This window comes from Physeter macrocephalus, unplaced genomic scaffold, assembly GCF_002837175.3.
Source record: "Physeter macrocephalus isolate SW-GA unplaced genomic scaffold, ASM283717v5 random_97, whole genome shotgun sequence".
NCBI lineage: Eukaryota > Metazoa > Chordata > Mammalia > Artiodactyla > Physeteridae > Physeter > Physeter macrocephalus.
Genome location: NW_021145377.1, coordinates 28,810 through 43,621, shown reverse-complemented (window position 1 = coordinate 43,621; position 14,812 = coordinate 28,810). Strand labels below are relative to the sequence as shown.

At 56.0% G+C, this 14,812-nt stretch overlaps 1 protein-coding gene across 1 annotated transcript in view; it reads right to left on the bottom strand.

The window, feature by feature from the left end:
• The window catches only part of KCP (kielin cysteine rich BMP regulator), a 29,900-nt gene extending 16,664 nt beyond the window's left edge, over positions 1-13,236 (bottom strand). The window contains exons 1-11 of the mRNA XM_055082359.1: positions 13,198-13,236; positions 13,022-13,095; positions 6,506-6,672; positions 5,404-5,593; positions 5,239-5,315; positions 4,547-4,631; positions 2,084-2,151; positions 1,775-1,871; positions 1,551-1,633; positions 1,252-1,345; positions 300-388 (exon numbers count right to left, since the gene is read on the bottom strand). Of these exons, the coding sequence (XP_054938334.1) occupies positions 300-388; positions 1,252-1,345; positions 1,551-1,633; positions 1,775-1,871; positions 2,084-2,151; positions 4,547-4,631; positions 5,239-5,315; positions 5,404-5,593; positions 6,506-6,672; positions 13,022-13,095; positions 13,198-13,226 (1,053 nt within the window). The 5' untranslated portion in view covers positions 13,227-13,236. The remainder of the gene's footprint in view (positions 1-299; positions 389-1,251; positions 1,346-1,550; positions 1,634-1,774; positions 1,872-2,083; positions 2,152-4,546; positions 4,632-5,238; positions 5,316-5,403; positions 5,594-6,505; positions 6,673-13,021; positions 13,096-13,197) is intronic.
• Between the last annotated feature and the right edge of the window lie 1,576 nt (positions 13,237-14,812).

The window sequence follows — 14,812 nt, the reverse complement described above, 5'->3', positions numbered from 1 at the left end:
TTTTGCGGTACGCGGGCCTCTCACTGCTGTGGCCTCTCCCGTTGCGGAGCACAGGCTTCGGACGCGCAGGCTCAGTGGCCATGGCTCACGGGCCCAGCCGCTCCGCGGCACGTGGGATCTTCCCGGACCGGGGCACGAACCCGTGTCCCCCGCATCGGCAGGCGGACTCTCAACCACTGCGCCACCAGGGAAGCCCCACAGTGCCTTTTGGGATGTGTTCAGTGGAATGAAGGAACGAATCTGGTGGGCCTGGGGTCGGGGAGGGGTGGGGGCGGCCCAGGAGCAGCACTGGGACTCACCAGGCACTGGCAGATCCGGCAGGGGTCCCCAGGTGTGGTCCACTCTTGGCCGTGCTCCCAGTGAGAACCACCTTCTGTGCAGCCTTGGGCTGGGGGACGATGGGCAGAGAGGAGGCCTGGTGGGAGCTTCAGCCAGAGCCCCCTCCTTCACATGCCCTCTGAGGGCTCTCCTCTGAGCCTCAGCCGGACCAGATCCTGCCTCTGCCTGGACCCCTCGCCTCCGCCGCCCAGCACCCCGGGCAGGGTAAGGCCCAAGTTCCTTAGCCTGCCCTTCCGGGCCTTCCAGGGCCAGCATGGCCACACCCACGTGTCTCTGGCCCCTCCCCAAGTCTCAGTGTAAGCTTTGGCCATTCCTGCCTGCCTGCACCTTCCCGACTAACACACACCCACCTCACACTGAGTGTCAGTCCCAAGCTGCCCTCTCTCCCTGGAACGCCCTCTACCGTGTTCCGCCTTTCACCTTGCTAACCGCTCTTTAAACTTGAGTTTCGCTCCAGACACGCCACCTCCAGGATGCTTTCCTTTCTGTGCCCAGGCTGGATTAGGTCTCCTTCCTCTGAGTTTCCATAGTATCTGTGCGTAATCTAATCCTGCCTTTGCGAGAGTACTGGCATGGACTTAGTGTCACCCTCTAGTGGTCTGCCTCGAGGGCCCACCCCGTGTCCTCTGTGCACAAAGCAGGTAATAGTCAACGTTTATTGACGTACATATCATTACACACATCTTACACATGGGGAACTGAAGCACGGAGTAACTCCCTCAGAGGTACATAACCACTGACAAGGGCAGAATCTGAGCCCAGGCCTTCCAGCTCCGGAACAGGGATGGCCAGGCATGGCTCCCCTCACTGACGGAACCCGCAGGTCAGAGGCCAGCAGAGTGGGCTTTGGGTGGAAGAAGTGGCATAACAGCCCTCCCTGGAGCTCTACCAGGGAAGGGGCAGGGCTCTCACCTTGGCAGGTCGGGCAGCAGTGCCCGGGCCTCAGGACTGGTTCAGGGCAGGGGATGGGCGGGCACTTCATGGGCACACAGCGAACCAGGCTCCTCTGTAATGCACCCATAGCTGTACTGCCCCTGGGTCTGGCTCCCAGAGGCAGCAGGTTGGGCCACAGAGCGGGGAAGGAGGGAGAATCTCTCTGGCACCAGGCCTCGGAAAGTATGTGAGGGGCTGAAAGAGTGGCAGGTGTGACCCAGGGTAGGCGGGGGTGTCCCAGGAAGATCAGGGTCTGGGCAAAGGTGTGTGGGACTCACCAGGCAGGAGCATTGGAGACAAGGGTTGGAGCTGGACAGGAAGTTGGCCCCCTCCTCATAAAGCTGCCCCTCATACTCACAGCCTGGGGAGGGTTGCCAGCGTGACGGACTGGTCAGCAGAGAGCAGGGTGGGTGGACATTACCCAAGGGAAGGCATGACCCCAAGTAGGTACGGAACCCTCTGGGGCCGAGGGGACGGCGGGGCAGGGTGCGGGGGAGGTCACCTGGCCGGCAGATGGGGCAGCACTCCCCAGGTGGGGTGTAGCTCTCCAGGCAGTTGAGCTCTGAGCATGAGGGCCCCTGGCACTGCACCGTCCCTGCCTGCAGGGTAGACACTGAGCCCTTCCTCCTCTACTGCCCAAGCCGAGTTACTCCGCTGGCCTAGCAGGCCTAGCAGGCTCCAGGCCTTAATGCCGGGGTGGCAGCAGCAGCCCTGCCAGGACCCCAGATTGGGCTTGGCGCTGCCAGGCCTGGGATTAAGCCGGGCGGTGGGGACGTGGGTGGTGGATGGGACAAGGCTCTGATTCCCTTACCTGACAGGTGCAGATGACACAGGGCTCCAGTTGCCACGTTTCCCCACTCCTGTGGCCTCCAGTACAGCCTGCAAAACCAGGGCCAGGCCCCCAAGTAAGAGACCCAGAGAACTGGGGCCAAAGCACGGCCAAGGGCGCCACATCAAAGGGGCACCATTCAGGTGATTCTCAGAGATTTGTATACTTACTGCAACTTTCCAGCAGATGGCAGTATAGTGTCTGCCTCGAATAATCACCAGATTCCCATTATTTTACAACACATGGAAGCATTGAGGAAAGTGTGCCTTTTAAAAAATTTCACCAAAGACATTATATGTGCTACCAGTGGCCTTGAGGCACCACGTGTCCTACAAGTGATGTGTGTGTGTGTCCCTTTTCTTTGTTGGGAGATCCAACAACTCCCAAGACTTTACTCCTCATCTCTGGCCAAGCCTCTCAGGCTACATTTTCAGAACCCACCAGTCCCTAAGCCTCTGTCCCACCTTTCAAACTAGCAGCTACCATTCTTCCCGGGGTAGGGTTGCCAGAGAAAATATAGGATTCCCAGTTAAATGTGAATTTCAGATACTACATAATACATATACTACATAATATTGTAGTATAAGTATGTCCCAAATATTGCACGGACATACTTGTATTTAAAAATATGCTATTTATACAAAATTCAAATTTAACAGGGTATCCTATTTTTTTTTTTTTTTTTTTTTTTTTTTTGGCAGTGCTGCCTGCAGGATCTTAGTTCCCCGACTGGGGATTGAACCCGGGCCCTCAGCAGTGAAAGCATGGAGTCCTAACCACCGGACCACCGGGGAAGTCCCAGGTATCCTGTATGTTTAGTTGCTAAACCCGGCAACCTTATCTTCCTGACTATGAACCAGTAACAGCCACTGCCTCCACTCCTTTCCAGCTGTCTTCATGTCACTGGCACCACTAGTTTCCCAAGCTCAGAGTCCACTATTCCATGGGATCCAACTACATTCTTGGAAACACCCCTCCTTCTGCAGCCCACTGCCATCCCTGGCTCCATGCCTAGGCAACTACTGTAATAGCCCCCTAACTGGTCTCTCTGCATCTAGCCCATACCACACGAACATTCCAAAAATGCCTCTTTGAACATGCCACACTCTGGCCTTTCAGCCTTCAGCGGCTCCCCACTGTCCACAGAAGAAAGTCCAAACTGTAAGGCTTACAGCAGTTTGTTCCCACTGGCTTTCCCAGTCTGATTTCCTGCAACACACCTTTCCCCACTCTGTGTGCCTAGAGGGCCTTCAAGTACACCCTTTCCTTCTGGTGAAACCCCACTTTCCCTTGAAGATCCAGCTCGGATGACCTGTTGTATGTAGAGCCCTCCCTGATCACCTAGTCTGGGTGGGCTCCCCCTGCCTTCCTGCCCTCTCCTCTGGAGACTGACCACGTATGACCTGTCTCCACCTCCTCTTAATCTGTTCATTGGCTCTTAAATCTTGTATTATACTAGCTATATACATTTATCTTCTCACTAGATTAGAAGCTGCCTGAGGAAAGGCAAAAGATCAGGTAGAGCAGGGGTCCCCAACCCCCGGGCCACGGACAGGTAATGGTTCGTGGCCTATTAGGAACCGGGCCGCACAGCAGGAGGTGAGCGGCAGGCGAGTGAGCAAAGCTTCATCTGTATTTACAGCCACTCCCCATGGCTCGCATTACCTCCTGAGCTCCGCCTCCTGTCAGATCAGCGGTGGTGTTAGATTCTCACAGGAGCGCGAACCCTACTGTGAACTGCGCATGCGAGGGATCTAGGTTGCGTGCTGCTTATGAGAGTCTAACGCCTGACGATCTGAGGTGGAGCTGAGGCGGTTTGCTAGCGCTGGGGAGCGGCTGCAAATACAGGTTATCACTAGCAGAGAGGTTTGACTGTACAGAGACCATAATAAATCAATTGCTTGCAGACTCATATCAAAACCCTTTCAGTGGTGGCAAGTGATAATTAAGCTGCATCTTATGGAATAGACTGGACATAAGCAACACACTTTTGGTGTCACTGTCTCCCATCGCCCCCAGATGGGACCATCTAGTTGCAGGAAAACAAGCTCAGGGCTCCCACTGATTCTGCATTACGGTGAGTTGTATAACTATTTCATTATATATTACAATGTAATAATAATAGAAATAGAATGTACAATAAATGTAATGCGCTTGAATCATCCTGAAACCATCCCCCACCCCACCACCCCGGTCCATGGAAAAATTGTCTTCCATGAAACTGGTCCCTGGTGTCAAAAAGGTTGGGGACCAATGATGTAGAGCCTTTGGCTCAGTCCTAGGTCAGAGGCAGCATTTGCTGACTTGGGCTTCGCTTCTGAAAACCTCTAGCCACTGCCAGAGCGAGTGGGCAGACGCCCTCTGGACACGTGGCAGGTGGCAGGCCAGGCTCTGGGGCCCCAGAACGAGTGCAGGAGGTGGGTCTGAGGCTGGCAAAAGGCTGACCGGGCTCGCAGTGCGGGCAGCACGCTCCCGGCTCCGGGCAGGGTCCTCTTGGGCATGGCTTCTGGGTGCAGGTTATGGCTCCTTCCTGTGGAAAGCAGGCATCAGAACCCTGGAGGATAGGGCCTCTAGAACCGAAACCTCTCCCCAGGCTGGGACCCACCAGAGGCACAAGAGGCTGAGTTGGCTCAGACTACATGGGCTGCCCTTGGCCCAAGGGCAGAAAAGAGACATCCTTCCCCCTCCCCCATCATCTCCTGCCACTCTTGACCCTCGGAAACCATCTCTTCCAGGTGCCAGCAAATTCCCCAGCGTGGAGAGATCCTAGGAAGGGAACCAAGGGCTTCCTCAGTGGAAGGGTGAGGAAAGAAATAGGTGGGTGTGGAGCCAAGTGAGGGAGCAGAGGCAGGTAGATGCCAGGGACAGATGGATGACTGGGGACACTGAGGGTCCACAGGCGAGGGGGCAGGTATAGGAAGACAAGAACCCCACTGTGTGCGTGGGGGTTGAGCTCCAGAAAGCAGAACTCTTCGGAATCAGCTGAAGGCGGCCAGTGGCGAGGCTTGGGGGGATGGGCAGGGAGACCCCACTTCTAAACATTCAGCGCACCAGGCTGCAGCGACAGGTAGCTGAGGTGAGGCAGACAGGTGAGGGGGACAGGTATGGGATATCCAGGGTGGGTCACAGGAGCTCACCAGGCAGCGGCAGGTGGTACAGGCATCTGTGGCGAAGGTCTCCCCATTGCCATAGGCCTGACCATTGTGGCTGCAGCCTGAGGAGGAGATGGTGCTGTCGCTCGGGCACTCAGGGCCATTTCCGGGCCCTGAGGTGGTGCCAGTGGGCAGGCGGATGGCACTCACCATGGCAATGGGGCAGCCCAGGCTGGGGGACACAGTGTGCAGCCCCGTCCTGGCAGACACAGGCTGTGCAGGCATCAGGCTCCCAGCGAGCCCCCTCGGGCCAGGCCCGACCCAGTCCCCAGCACTGGGGCGAAGCCGGGTGGCACTCAGAGGACTCCAGCCGCCTCACCCTCCCCTGCAGGTCTTTGTTCTGGGGAGAGAGGTGGGGGTAAGAGGCACTGGCTCAGCTTCCCCCACCAACTCCCACAGATTTGTGGGGTGTGAAAGCCAAGTCAGGATGAGAAGGAAACGTGACAGTTCCAGAGCAAGGTGGGTCCCCCTCCAGGCAGCATCCAGCTCAAACAGTCCCAGTTCTCATAGCCTGGGCTCTGGATAGGCTCCCAGGGGAACACAGGCCCCCAGTCCTCTCCTTTAGACAAAAGGGGACTCAGTCCCTGTGACCCAACAGTTAAAGACCTTTATCTATCCAAAATCTTTCCTGATGATGCTCCGTAATGTTTGCCAAATACATGAAAGAATATGAAAATCTGACAAAACAAATACCCGGAGGTTCTTCCCTGGTATGAAAGAACGGATGTTAAGAACTGTTCAGGGCTTCCCTGGTGGCACAGTGGTTAAGAATCCGCCTGCCAATGCAGGGGACACGGGTTCGAGCCCTGGTCCGGGAAGATCCCACATGCCGCGGAGCAACTAAGCCTGTGCGCCACAACTACTGAGCCTGCGCTCTAGAGCCCGTGAGCCACAACTACTGAGCCCGTGCGCCACAACTACTGAAGCCCGCGCGCCTAGAGCCCGTGCTCCGCAACAAGAGAAGCCACCGCAATGAGAAGCCCTCGTGCCGCAACGAAGAGTAGCTCCCACTCGCTGCAACTAGAGAAAAGCCCACACGCAGCAACAAAGACCCAACGCAGCCAAAAATGAATACATAAAAAAATAAAATAAATTTATTAAAAAAAGAAAAAGAACCGTTCAGATAATAATCTTTCTATGTGCATTTAAAACAAAACTCTATGTCAGGGTCCCACAGGCCCCCCTTCTCTCCTTCCCTCCCACTACATGAGGCCTGTCCTGCCCCACGCACACCCACTGCCTCCAGTGGTACCTGTTCTCTGAGCTCCGTGACCTCAGCCTCCAGCCTTCCCAGTCGCTCCTCCAGGGGGCGCCACCGCTCCTGGGGGGCCCCAGCAGGGGATGAGGAGTGGGCCGGCGCCTGCAGCTGGTAGTCGTGGATGTCAGCAAGCCCCAGAGGCTCCCTGGGGCCAGCCCCACCTGAAAGCACAAGAATCCAGGGAGGGCCTATCGGTGAGGGGCCAGCAAGGCTTCCTGGGTTTGTCTTCCCAATGATGTCTATCCTGTGCCCACCCATGTCCACCTGCCACCCACCATCCAGGGAAGGAGAGGTGGTCTGTGAGGGCCTGGAGTGAAAGCATGGGAGGAGGAGGAGAGAGCCCTGGGTGCACGGAAGTGACCTAGACCAGCTTTCCCAAGTAGTAAGAGCCTCAGGCAGGTATAAGCCCCAGGCACCCCACCTCACTGAGAGCATGGGGGGAGGATCTAGATCAGGGCCTCTCTGTAGCCTGCCCTGACTCTGCAGGGGTCCCGAGCCACGGGGGCCGTGCCAGGGTCATCCAGCCTCACTCAGGCCACGGACTTGGCCAGGGGCAGCCTGGGGAGCTGATATGTCACGCTGGTAGGGCCCACAAGCCAGCACAGGCTGAAGTGCAGGAGCGGGAGACAGAGGAGTGAAAGGCGGGGCTGCTTTCAGGTACCTGGGGTCTGTGGGCAAACCCCACCCTCCTTCCGTGCACAGGGAGGGGCAACTCTCCCCGCTGCTGCCACTCCCAAGCCTTGCCACTGTCTTCCAGGCCTGTGGCAGAGGGGCCTGGGAACTCCACCCAGGGCAGAGTGGGCTCCAGAAAGCGGGACTTGGCTGCATTTCTTGAAGGGTTTGGGGAGGGTGCTGGTAGGGCCCCCAACTAGATTTCAAGGCACCATGAGAATGAAGACAGGCTGTCCCGGCTTCTAGAGGACGCTGGGTCCTAGGAGGGGACACCTCTGAGTTCAGGCCTGGGGTCGGGACGGCCACTTTCACCTGACTCTGATCCCCCTCCTGCCTTCGGGAAAACAAAGGCGGTGGGGTCATCGTCTGACTCCAGGTGTCCTTCCCACAAACACCATCCCTCCTTCCAGCAGAGGTGGGCGGGGCAGCAGAGGGTCTGGAGCAGGAAGTGGGTGAGCACACGAAGAGGTGGGGGGAGAGGAAAGGGTCTTTCCACCGAGGCCTCTCATTAGTGAGGCTGGGCCTGCTCGTGGACACGAGCCCCGTGAGGCAGGGCAACAATATTGCTCACTCCCCCGCCCGCCACTGCCTCCACCAAAGGGGATTGAAGATTCTCGTCCAAGACCTAAATTGTCTTCTTTTGACCAAACCTGCTTTGTCCTGAGTTCCTCGGCTTGGTTAATGCCATCCCCACCTACCCAGAAATCTGGGGCTCAGCCTCTCTCTTTTGTACCCCTCCCAAAGTCCATCAGTCTCTGGTCTCAGCCAGTCACCCCCCAACCCATCCCCCCCAGCTCCTCTCCTCTCCCCTCTGTCGCCACTCAGGGGGCTGTAGACTCCCGGCCTCCACGTGCTCCTCTTCTCCTTTCACAGCCTTTCTAAATCACACATGTGAAGGTTCCCAGCAGCAAGTCCAAATGTGAGCTTTCCCAAGTGCCATTCATCTTTTCAGCCCACCCTGCTACTCCCCTGCACCCCGCCCACACCCCTACCTTGGGGCAGGGTGTCGTCACTTGGAATGGCTCTCTGTCTTGGTATGGCCCCTGTACCTCGCTTCCTTCCCACCCCCATGAAGGGCGGACAAGGATGGGGTCCCAGTATCTTAAACCCTCCACCCCAGCTCGACCCCACCCCCCCATGATTCCTCCTTTCAGGCCACTCCCTCCAGGCCTGCTTAAGCAGGCACAAGAAAGGGGTTGTGGAGAAGCTGAGGGTCCTCTGGGACCCTCCGGGAAGATCGGGCCGGTCCTTTGCCTGGAGAGACCTGCAGAAAGAGCTCCTGATTGTTGCACAAAGCCTGACTGCTCCCCGTGGACCTGTCCTCGGCTCCCCTCCCTTCCCCCCCTGCACAGTCCCGGGCCTGACCTCTCTGTTCCTGCCTGTCCTTCTGGATGAAAGCCAGACACAGAGACTCAAAGTCAGCTCCCATGGCGGGCCTTCTTTTTTTCCCCTTTCTCAAGACAAATAATTAACTTCAGACTCCCAGATTCCAGGGTGGACTCTCCCCCACCGCTGCCTGCAGGAATTCCTCCCGAGGCCACAGCAGGAAGCCCCGTCCTGCTTGGGGACCCCATGCCACAGTCTCCGTGCTGCCCCGACCATGCTGGCTCCTCCACCGACGGGGAGGACTCAGGCTGGCCTGGGAGGCGCACGCACCCCGAGGCAGGGCCCAGGGAGGCGGCCCCTGGCCCCAGCCGTTCCCTCAGACTGGGCTGAGCAAGAGGTGAGGTCCTGCCTGGCTGCCCCCAAGCCCTCGGCACCCCGACCTACCTCTGCTGGTCCCCGGGGCCAGTGCCAGGCCCGTGAGCTGCAGGACGAGGGGCAGCAGAGCGGCCGCGGCCCTGGCCATGCTCGCCCCGCCTTGCTGACTACGGGCGGTCGGTCGTGGCTCAGCAGGCGCTGGGAGAGGCGGGGTGTGGAAACACCAGGCCGCCTCCCACCCAGCCTTTGTTCAGGGAGGGCTTCTGGTGTCTGTCACCCCGCCCCGTGGCGCCTGCCTTCCTGATGGGCACCTCGACCTGACGCCGGGGCCCAGCCCCATCCTGACCCCAGACCTGGCTCAGAGGTGCAGGGGAGCCCCCGGGAGAGCAGGAAGCTGGGAGGGGTTGGGGGCGACTTCTCCTGCATGTGATCCAGGAGCAGGCTCTAAAAACCCCACAAACTCATCACTCTTGGGCTCTGGGACAGCTGGTCTCCCAGCCCCTTGGGTTACTTCATCACCCTGGGGTTCCCTTCCTCACCTGTTTACAGGAGAAGCAAACTGAGCTGGGTTCAAATCCCTGCTCGGCCAATTCCACTTGCCCTTGGGCCTCTAACTTCTAGTTGCCTCAGTTTCCCTCTTTGTAAACTGGGGATCATAATATCTACTTTATAAACTTACAATGAGGATTCAGAGAGACTAGATAGATAAAGAATTTAGGGTAGGGTAGTGGTCGGCACAGACTAAGTGCTCAGTAAATAAATAAAAACAAGAGGTGCTGCTCCGGGCCTCCGAAGCCCAGGGCCCCCAGCCTCCTCTCTCCGCCTCTACATTTCTTTCCTGGACTCTACTTACCATCCCTATCCACCCCGGCAGCCCCAGGCTTGGCCCCAAATGCCAAGGCCTTTCTTCTCCAGCCCATTTTCCAGCTCTTGGGCTCAGGCTTGGCCTGTGTGTGTGTGTAGGGGGGTGAGTCCCGGCCGGGGGCAGGGCTGGGCCTTGGGCTCAGCAGGCAGAGGGGGCCAAAGGGAGGAAGTGAGAGAAGCTGGTCACGTGGGCCCACAAGGCTGGGAAACTCCGCAGTGCAGCTGGAAGCAAGGGAGGTGGGGATGGGCCCCAAGCTCACAGGCTAAGGGACATGGAGGGTGGAGCCGTGAAGCCCGCCAGAGCAGTCTCCCTCCCCATAAAGGCCAGCAAATCAGAGCCACCCTGCTCCCTGCTCCCGCCCCCCAGCCCACGTCAGGGCTAAAGGTCCCTCGAGCCCACCCTCCAAGCACCTTAAGGGAAAACAGTGTCTCTCCTGAGAAGCGTGGGCCCCTAATAGGCCCTGAGCGGTTGGTGTCAGGGGACGGGGAGAATGTGAGCCAATGCTGAGACCTGGCCTCAGGTGGCCTGGAGCTAGGCTCACAGAAGCAGAGGAAAGCCAGGGCCAGCCGGCTGCTGGAAAAAGCACTAGGAAGTGGCAGCTCTGTTCCCACCAGGGTTAAGGAAAATGGTGCCTGTTAGAAGGCAGGTCTCCTGGGAGGCTGGGTGGAGGAGAGGCTAAGAGCAGACTCTGGTGAGGGCTACCAGGTCAAATCCTGAGTCTGATGTTTTCTGCTGTGTGGCCTCAGGCAAGTCATTTAACTTACAGTGGCTAATTTTTCTTCTCTGTGACCTGTGGCTCTAACAGCGCCCACTTCACGGAGTGTTTGTGAGGGTTAGTAAATTAACGGCTGGAAAGAGCACTCAGCACAGGGCTGGGCACGTAGGCATTAGCTCTTATTACTTCTCTTACTTGATCTCTAACTGCCCCCCCAACCATGCGGGTGAGGATGCCTTTATTCCCATTTTACAGATGAGGAATCTGAGAAGTCAGGTGAGCTGCTCAGAGTCATGCTGGGAGTAAACCACAGAGCCTGGATTCAATGCCAGGTCCTTGGGGTCCCAGGGCCCACACTCCTTATCATCACCAGGAGCCCCAGCCCCCCGACACCCCTGGTCACCCTGGCTCCCAGCTGCTTACTGCTCTGCCCAACCCCTCACCCTTGCCCTCCCACAGTGCCTCCGTCGGAGCACCTGAGTATCGCTGGAGAACATCCCAGCCCTTGGGTGACTGGATTTGCTTCAAATTCATGGCCACAAACCTCAACAGACACACAAGACTGCCAGAAATTCTATGACAATTCCCTGGTAAATCCAATCTCCCTCTCCTGAGAGGAGCATTTCACACCCTCTCCTTCCTTCCTAAACGTTTCAGTGGCTCTGCCCTTACCCCCTGTATGATTTTGGCACGTTATTAAACTTTTCTAAGCCTCAGGTTCCTCCCCTGTGAAGTGGGGATAATAATTGTACCTCCGTCCTGATTGTTATAAGGATTGTCTTAGCCTGGGTTCCCTGAAAGCAGAGCCTGAAGACAAAGGCTTACATGCAAGTTTATTTTGGAATACGATCCCAGGGAGCAGAAATGAGGGGTGGAGAGAGCAAAACAGGGAAGGATGAAAAGCAGATACAAGACTGCCTTCTGGAGTAGCTGGTCACTGCTGTGGCCATCTGTGTGTCCAGTCCCGCAGGACCATCTGTATGAAAGCAGCTCAGCCAGAAAGTGGAAGCACTCATCCACTGACATCAGTGCCCCACTGGTCTGGGGTAGTACGGAGGGCATTAGCTGCTCCCAGTTAGGTGTGAATGAGTGCTCAAGTGGGCTACCAAGGGTGCAACAGGGAAATTCCAAAGCCAAACAGGAGAGATTTATAGCCAGGGCCTGAGGCAAGACGCCACTGGGATGCACCTGTGCAGAGCCGCTTGCGGCCCGTGGAGAGCTGGAATAAGGTGCAGCTGAGAGAATTTGCATAAGCGGTGTCTGACGAATGAGACAATGAATATAAAAATCTTTTTACAGTGCCTGGCACATGTTAAACACCCGAAATATATTATTATTTTTATTGACATCATCATCATCTCCTGCTGAGGCCCAACCTGAAAAGGCAATATTTACATTCTTTATCTGCAACAGAAGGTACAGAGCGTCTGGAAAACTCGCTCTGTGAAATAAAATCCCAGAGCCCTGAGGAAAGGGTGTTATTTGGAGAGGAGTTGAGTTTCCACCGTGACTGATCAGTGTGAGCCTCTTTGGTGCCAGGTATTGAGCCAGATACACGGATATAGGGATGAATGAATCAGGAATAGCGACGGCCAGAACGCCCGGGCCAGGCCAAGGGAAGGGAAATGTGGATCCTGGCAGAGGGAGAGGCGTGAGCACATGACCGCAGGTGCACTCAAATGTCAGGCTTGGAATAAAGGGCTCACATTCCTCTGCTGGGCTAGTGGAACCAGATGCCACCATCCCCACCAAAATCCAGTGCTTTCTTTAGAACAGGAACATTCCGGCTTGAGAAAGAAGGACTATCTCAGGCCCAGGCTTGAGTCCTTACTTGACAGGATGTCCCCATGTATGGAGTGGTGTTTGGGACCCAGCCGGGTGTGTGGGCACAGTAGCGTGCGTGGCTATGTAGGGCAGCAGAAGGGCTCCAGGGTTTAGAGTCAGTGAGTCCTGAGTTCAAATCCTGCTCCACCACTGACTGTGCTAGTTGATCTCCCTTTCTGCCTCTTCCATTCATTCTCCCTCTCCACCCCCTACAGACTGCATCACTCTGGCTTTCGTGCCCTCTGGCTTCCTGTTGGGTCAGCCAATGAGAGGCGCAGGCAGGGCCTGAAGGGCAGGAGAGGAGAGCGGTTGGGGTATTTCTTCTTGGCCTCCTCCTGCTCACCACAGCTCCCATGGTACCACTATTCCTTCCCCTTATCCGCTCAGCCCAGGGAGTGAAATGGCTCCCTACTATTGTTAGTTCCCTGGTGATTCTCTTATACCGTGTCTGCAGACCTGTAAATGGTCCCTCCTTTAAGTTCTCTTTAGCTAAACCCTTTTGAGGGGAATTCTCTTTTCTCCTGGGCCCTTAGCTGATATGCTAACCTTACCACATATTCTACTAATTTACTCCACCTCCCTAAGCCAACATCTTTCATCTGGAAAAGGAAGTGATAACCCCTACGGTAGGCTGGGAGAGTCTAATGAGGCAACAAACATGTGACGTGTGCTTGACGCCTGTGCAGCACCTGGTACACAGAAGATCCCAACATAGTTACTTTCTGTTCCTTACCTCCTTCAGGTTGTACTGTCAATAGCAGCAGCTTGGTTTTCCCTCTGGCTTTGGTGGCTGGAAGCAAAAGTTTGCTGTAAAGGGGGAGGGAGAGAAGGGATTAGTAAATGATTAAATTTTGTACTTAAATTTTGACCTTTCAAGTCACACCAGTTGTAACAAATGAAATAAGCTACCACAAAGGAATAAAGGCAAAGCCCATCATTACACGTGCTCCAGCCCTTCCTTTCCCATCACTCCCATCTGGTGTAACCAATGGTAACAAGGTCTGTTCTTCCACACCCTTCACGTGGCCCACACAACCGCGTGCAAGCATGTGTGCACCACATGATGTCGTTCGGACGTGGTACTTGGGAACAGGCTGTGCAGCATCCCAGCCCCCAGCCCCATCTGCCCCTGTGAGTCACCAACTTGCCCCCAACTCGCCTCCCTCAGTGGCTCCTGTCTCCACCTCCCTACTCCCCTAGGACCCTCTCTCCCTGCTCACAACATCATGTTCACCCCAGGAGAAGGTTACCCCGGCTGACCTGACCGGCTGAGCAGCTGCGGCAGGGGGACAGGGGGCGGGGATGTGCTGTTTATCACAGATCTGAGATTCTAATTCCACAGCTGTACCCCACAGCCTGCCACCTCTCCCCACAATTCAGAATAACTAGGTCGCCAGCCCCCTTCCAGGAAGGACTTCCTTTGCCCCTTAAAAGGCCTCAGGGGTCCACCTCACTGTGTTCCAGGGACTGTGCCAAGCTGCAGCATGCCTATTCAAGTACCAGTGTCAGCTCACACACGAGACCAACACCACTCACAGGTTACTATCACAGTCGGAACGCAGTACTTCCCTGTCAGATGGAACCTGCTGGGATCTTAGGAGTGTGTGTGTGCGTTTTTCTGTTTTTGTTTTTGGCAAAGAAAGACCAGGGCAATCAGAGTGCATATCTGAACCTCGCAGCAGAGCCAGGACCTGGAGGGGGGTATTGGCAGAATGTTTCCAGGCGCCACACAGGGACCTCCAAGCCAGGAGGCTCTCCAGCCTGGAGGGAAGCTTGCCAATCAGCCTTGGGCCCCCTGGAGAACCTGGGGCTTCCCCAGTCTCTTTTCTGACTGTCTTTTCTCAAAGACCGCTCCCTGGGGATCCCATTAGGGCTTGGAGAAGCTAAGAGGGTGGGGCAAAGAGGGGAGGAGATATGTGTGGCTTCCTGCCTGCAATTTCCTCTTTTCCCACCCATTTCGCTTCTTCCCATCCCTCATGGTCCTGCTCTCAAGATCCCACAAAACCTCTTCCAGTGGTTCTGAGCAGCACAGTCCAATAGAACTGTCTGCGATGATGGAAATGTCTATATCTGCACTGTCCAATACGATGGCCCCATGAGGCTACTGAGCCCCTGTAATACGGCTAGTGCACTTGAGGATCTGAATTTTTATTTTTTTTTAATTTTTTGGCCGTGCCACGCGGCTTGCAGGATCTTAGTTCCCCGACCAGGGATTGAACCCGCGACCTCGGCAGTGAAAGCGTGGAGTCCTAACCACTGGACTGCCAGGGAACTCCCCTGAATTTTTACTTTTAATTTAATTCTAATTCACTTTAATAGAAATAGCCCTATGTAGCTAGTAGTTACTGTACAGAACAGCGCATATTCAGACTGTAAGGCAACTTTGTGCAAATTAGTGAAAAGTGCAGCTTCTCAAGACAGAATACTCCCTTCCGTTGGCTGGGAAAGTTTCGTAATAGATCCACATTGGCTATGATGTGAATGAGGCCCCCTAGAGACAGAAGAGACAGTTTTGCAGAAGTTT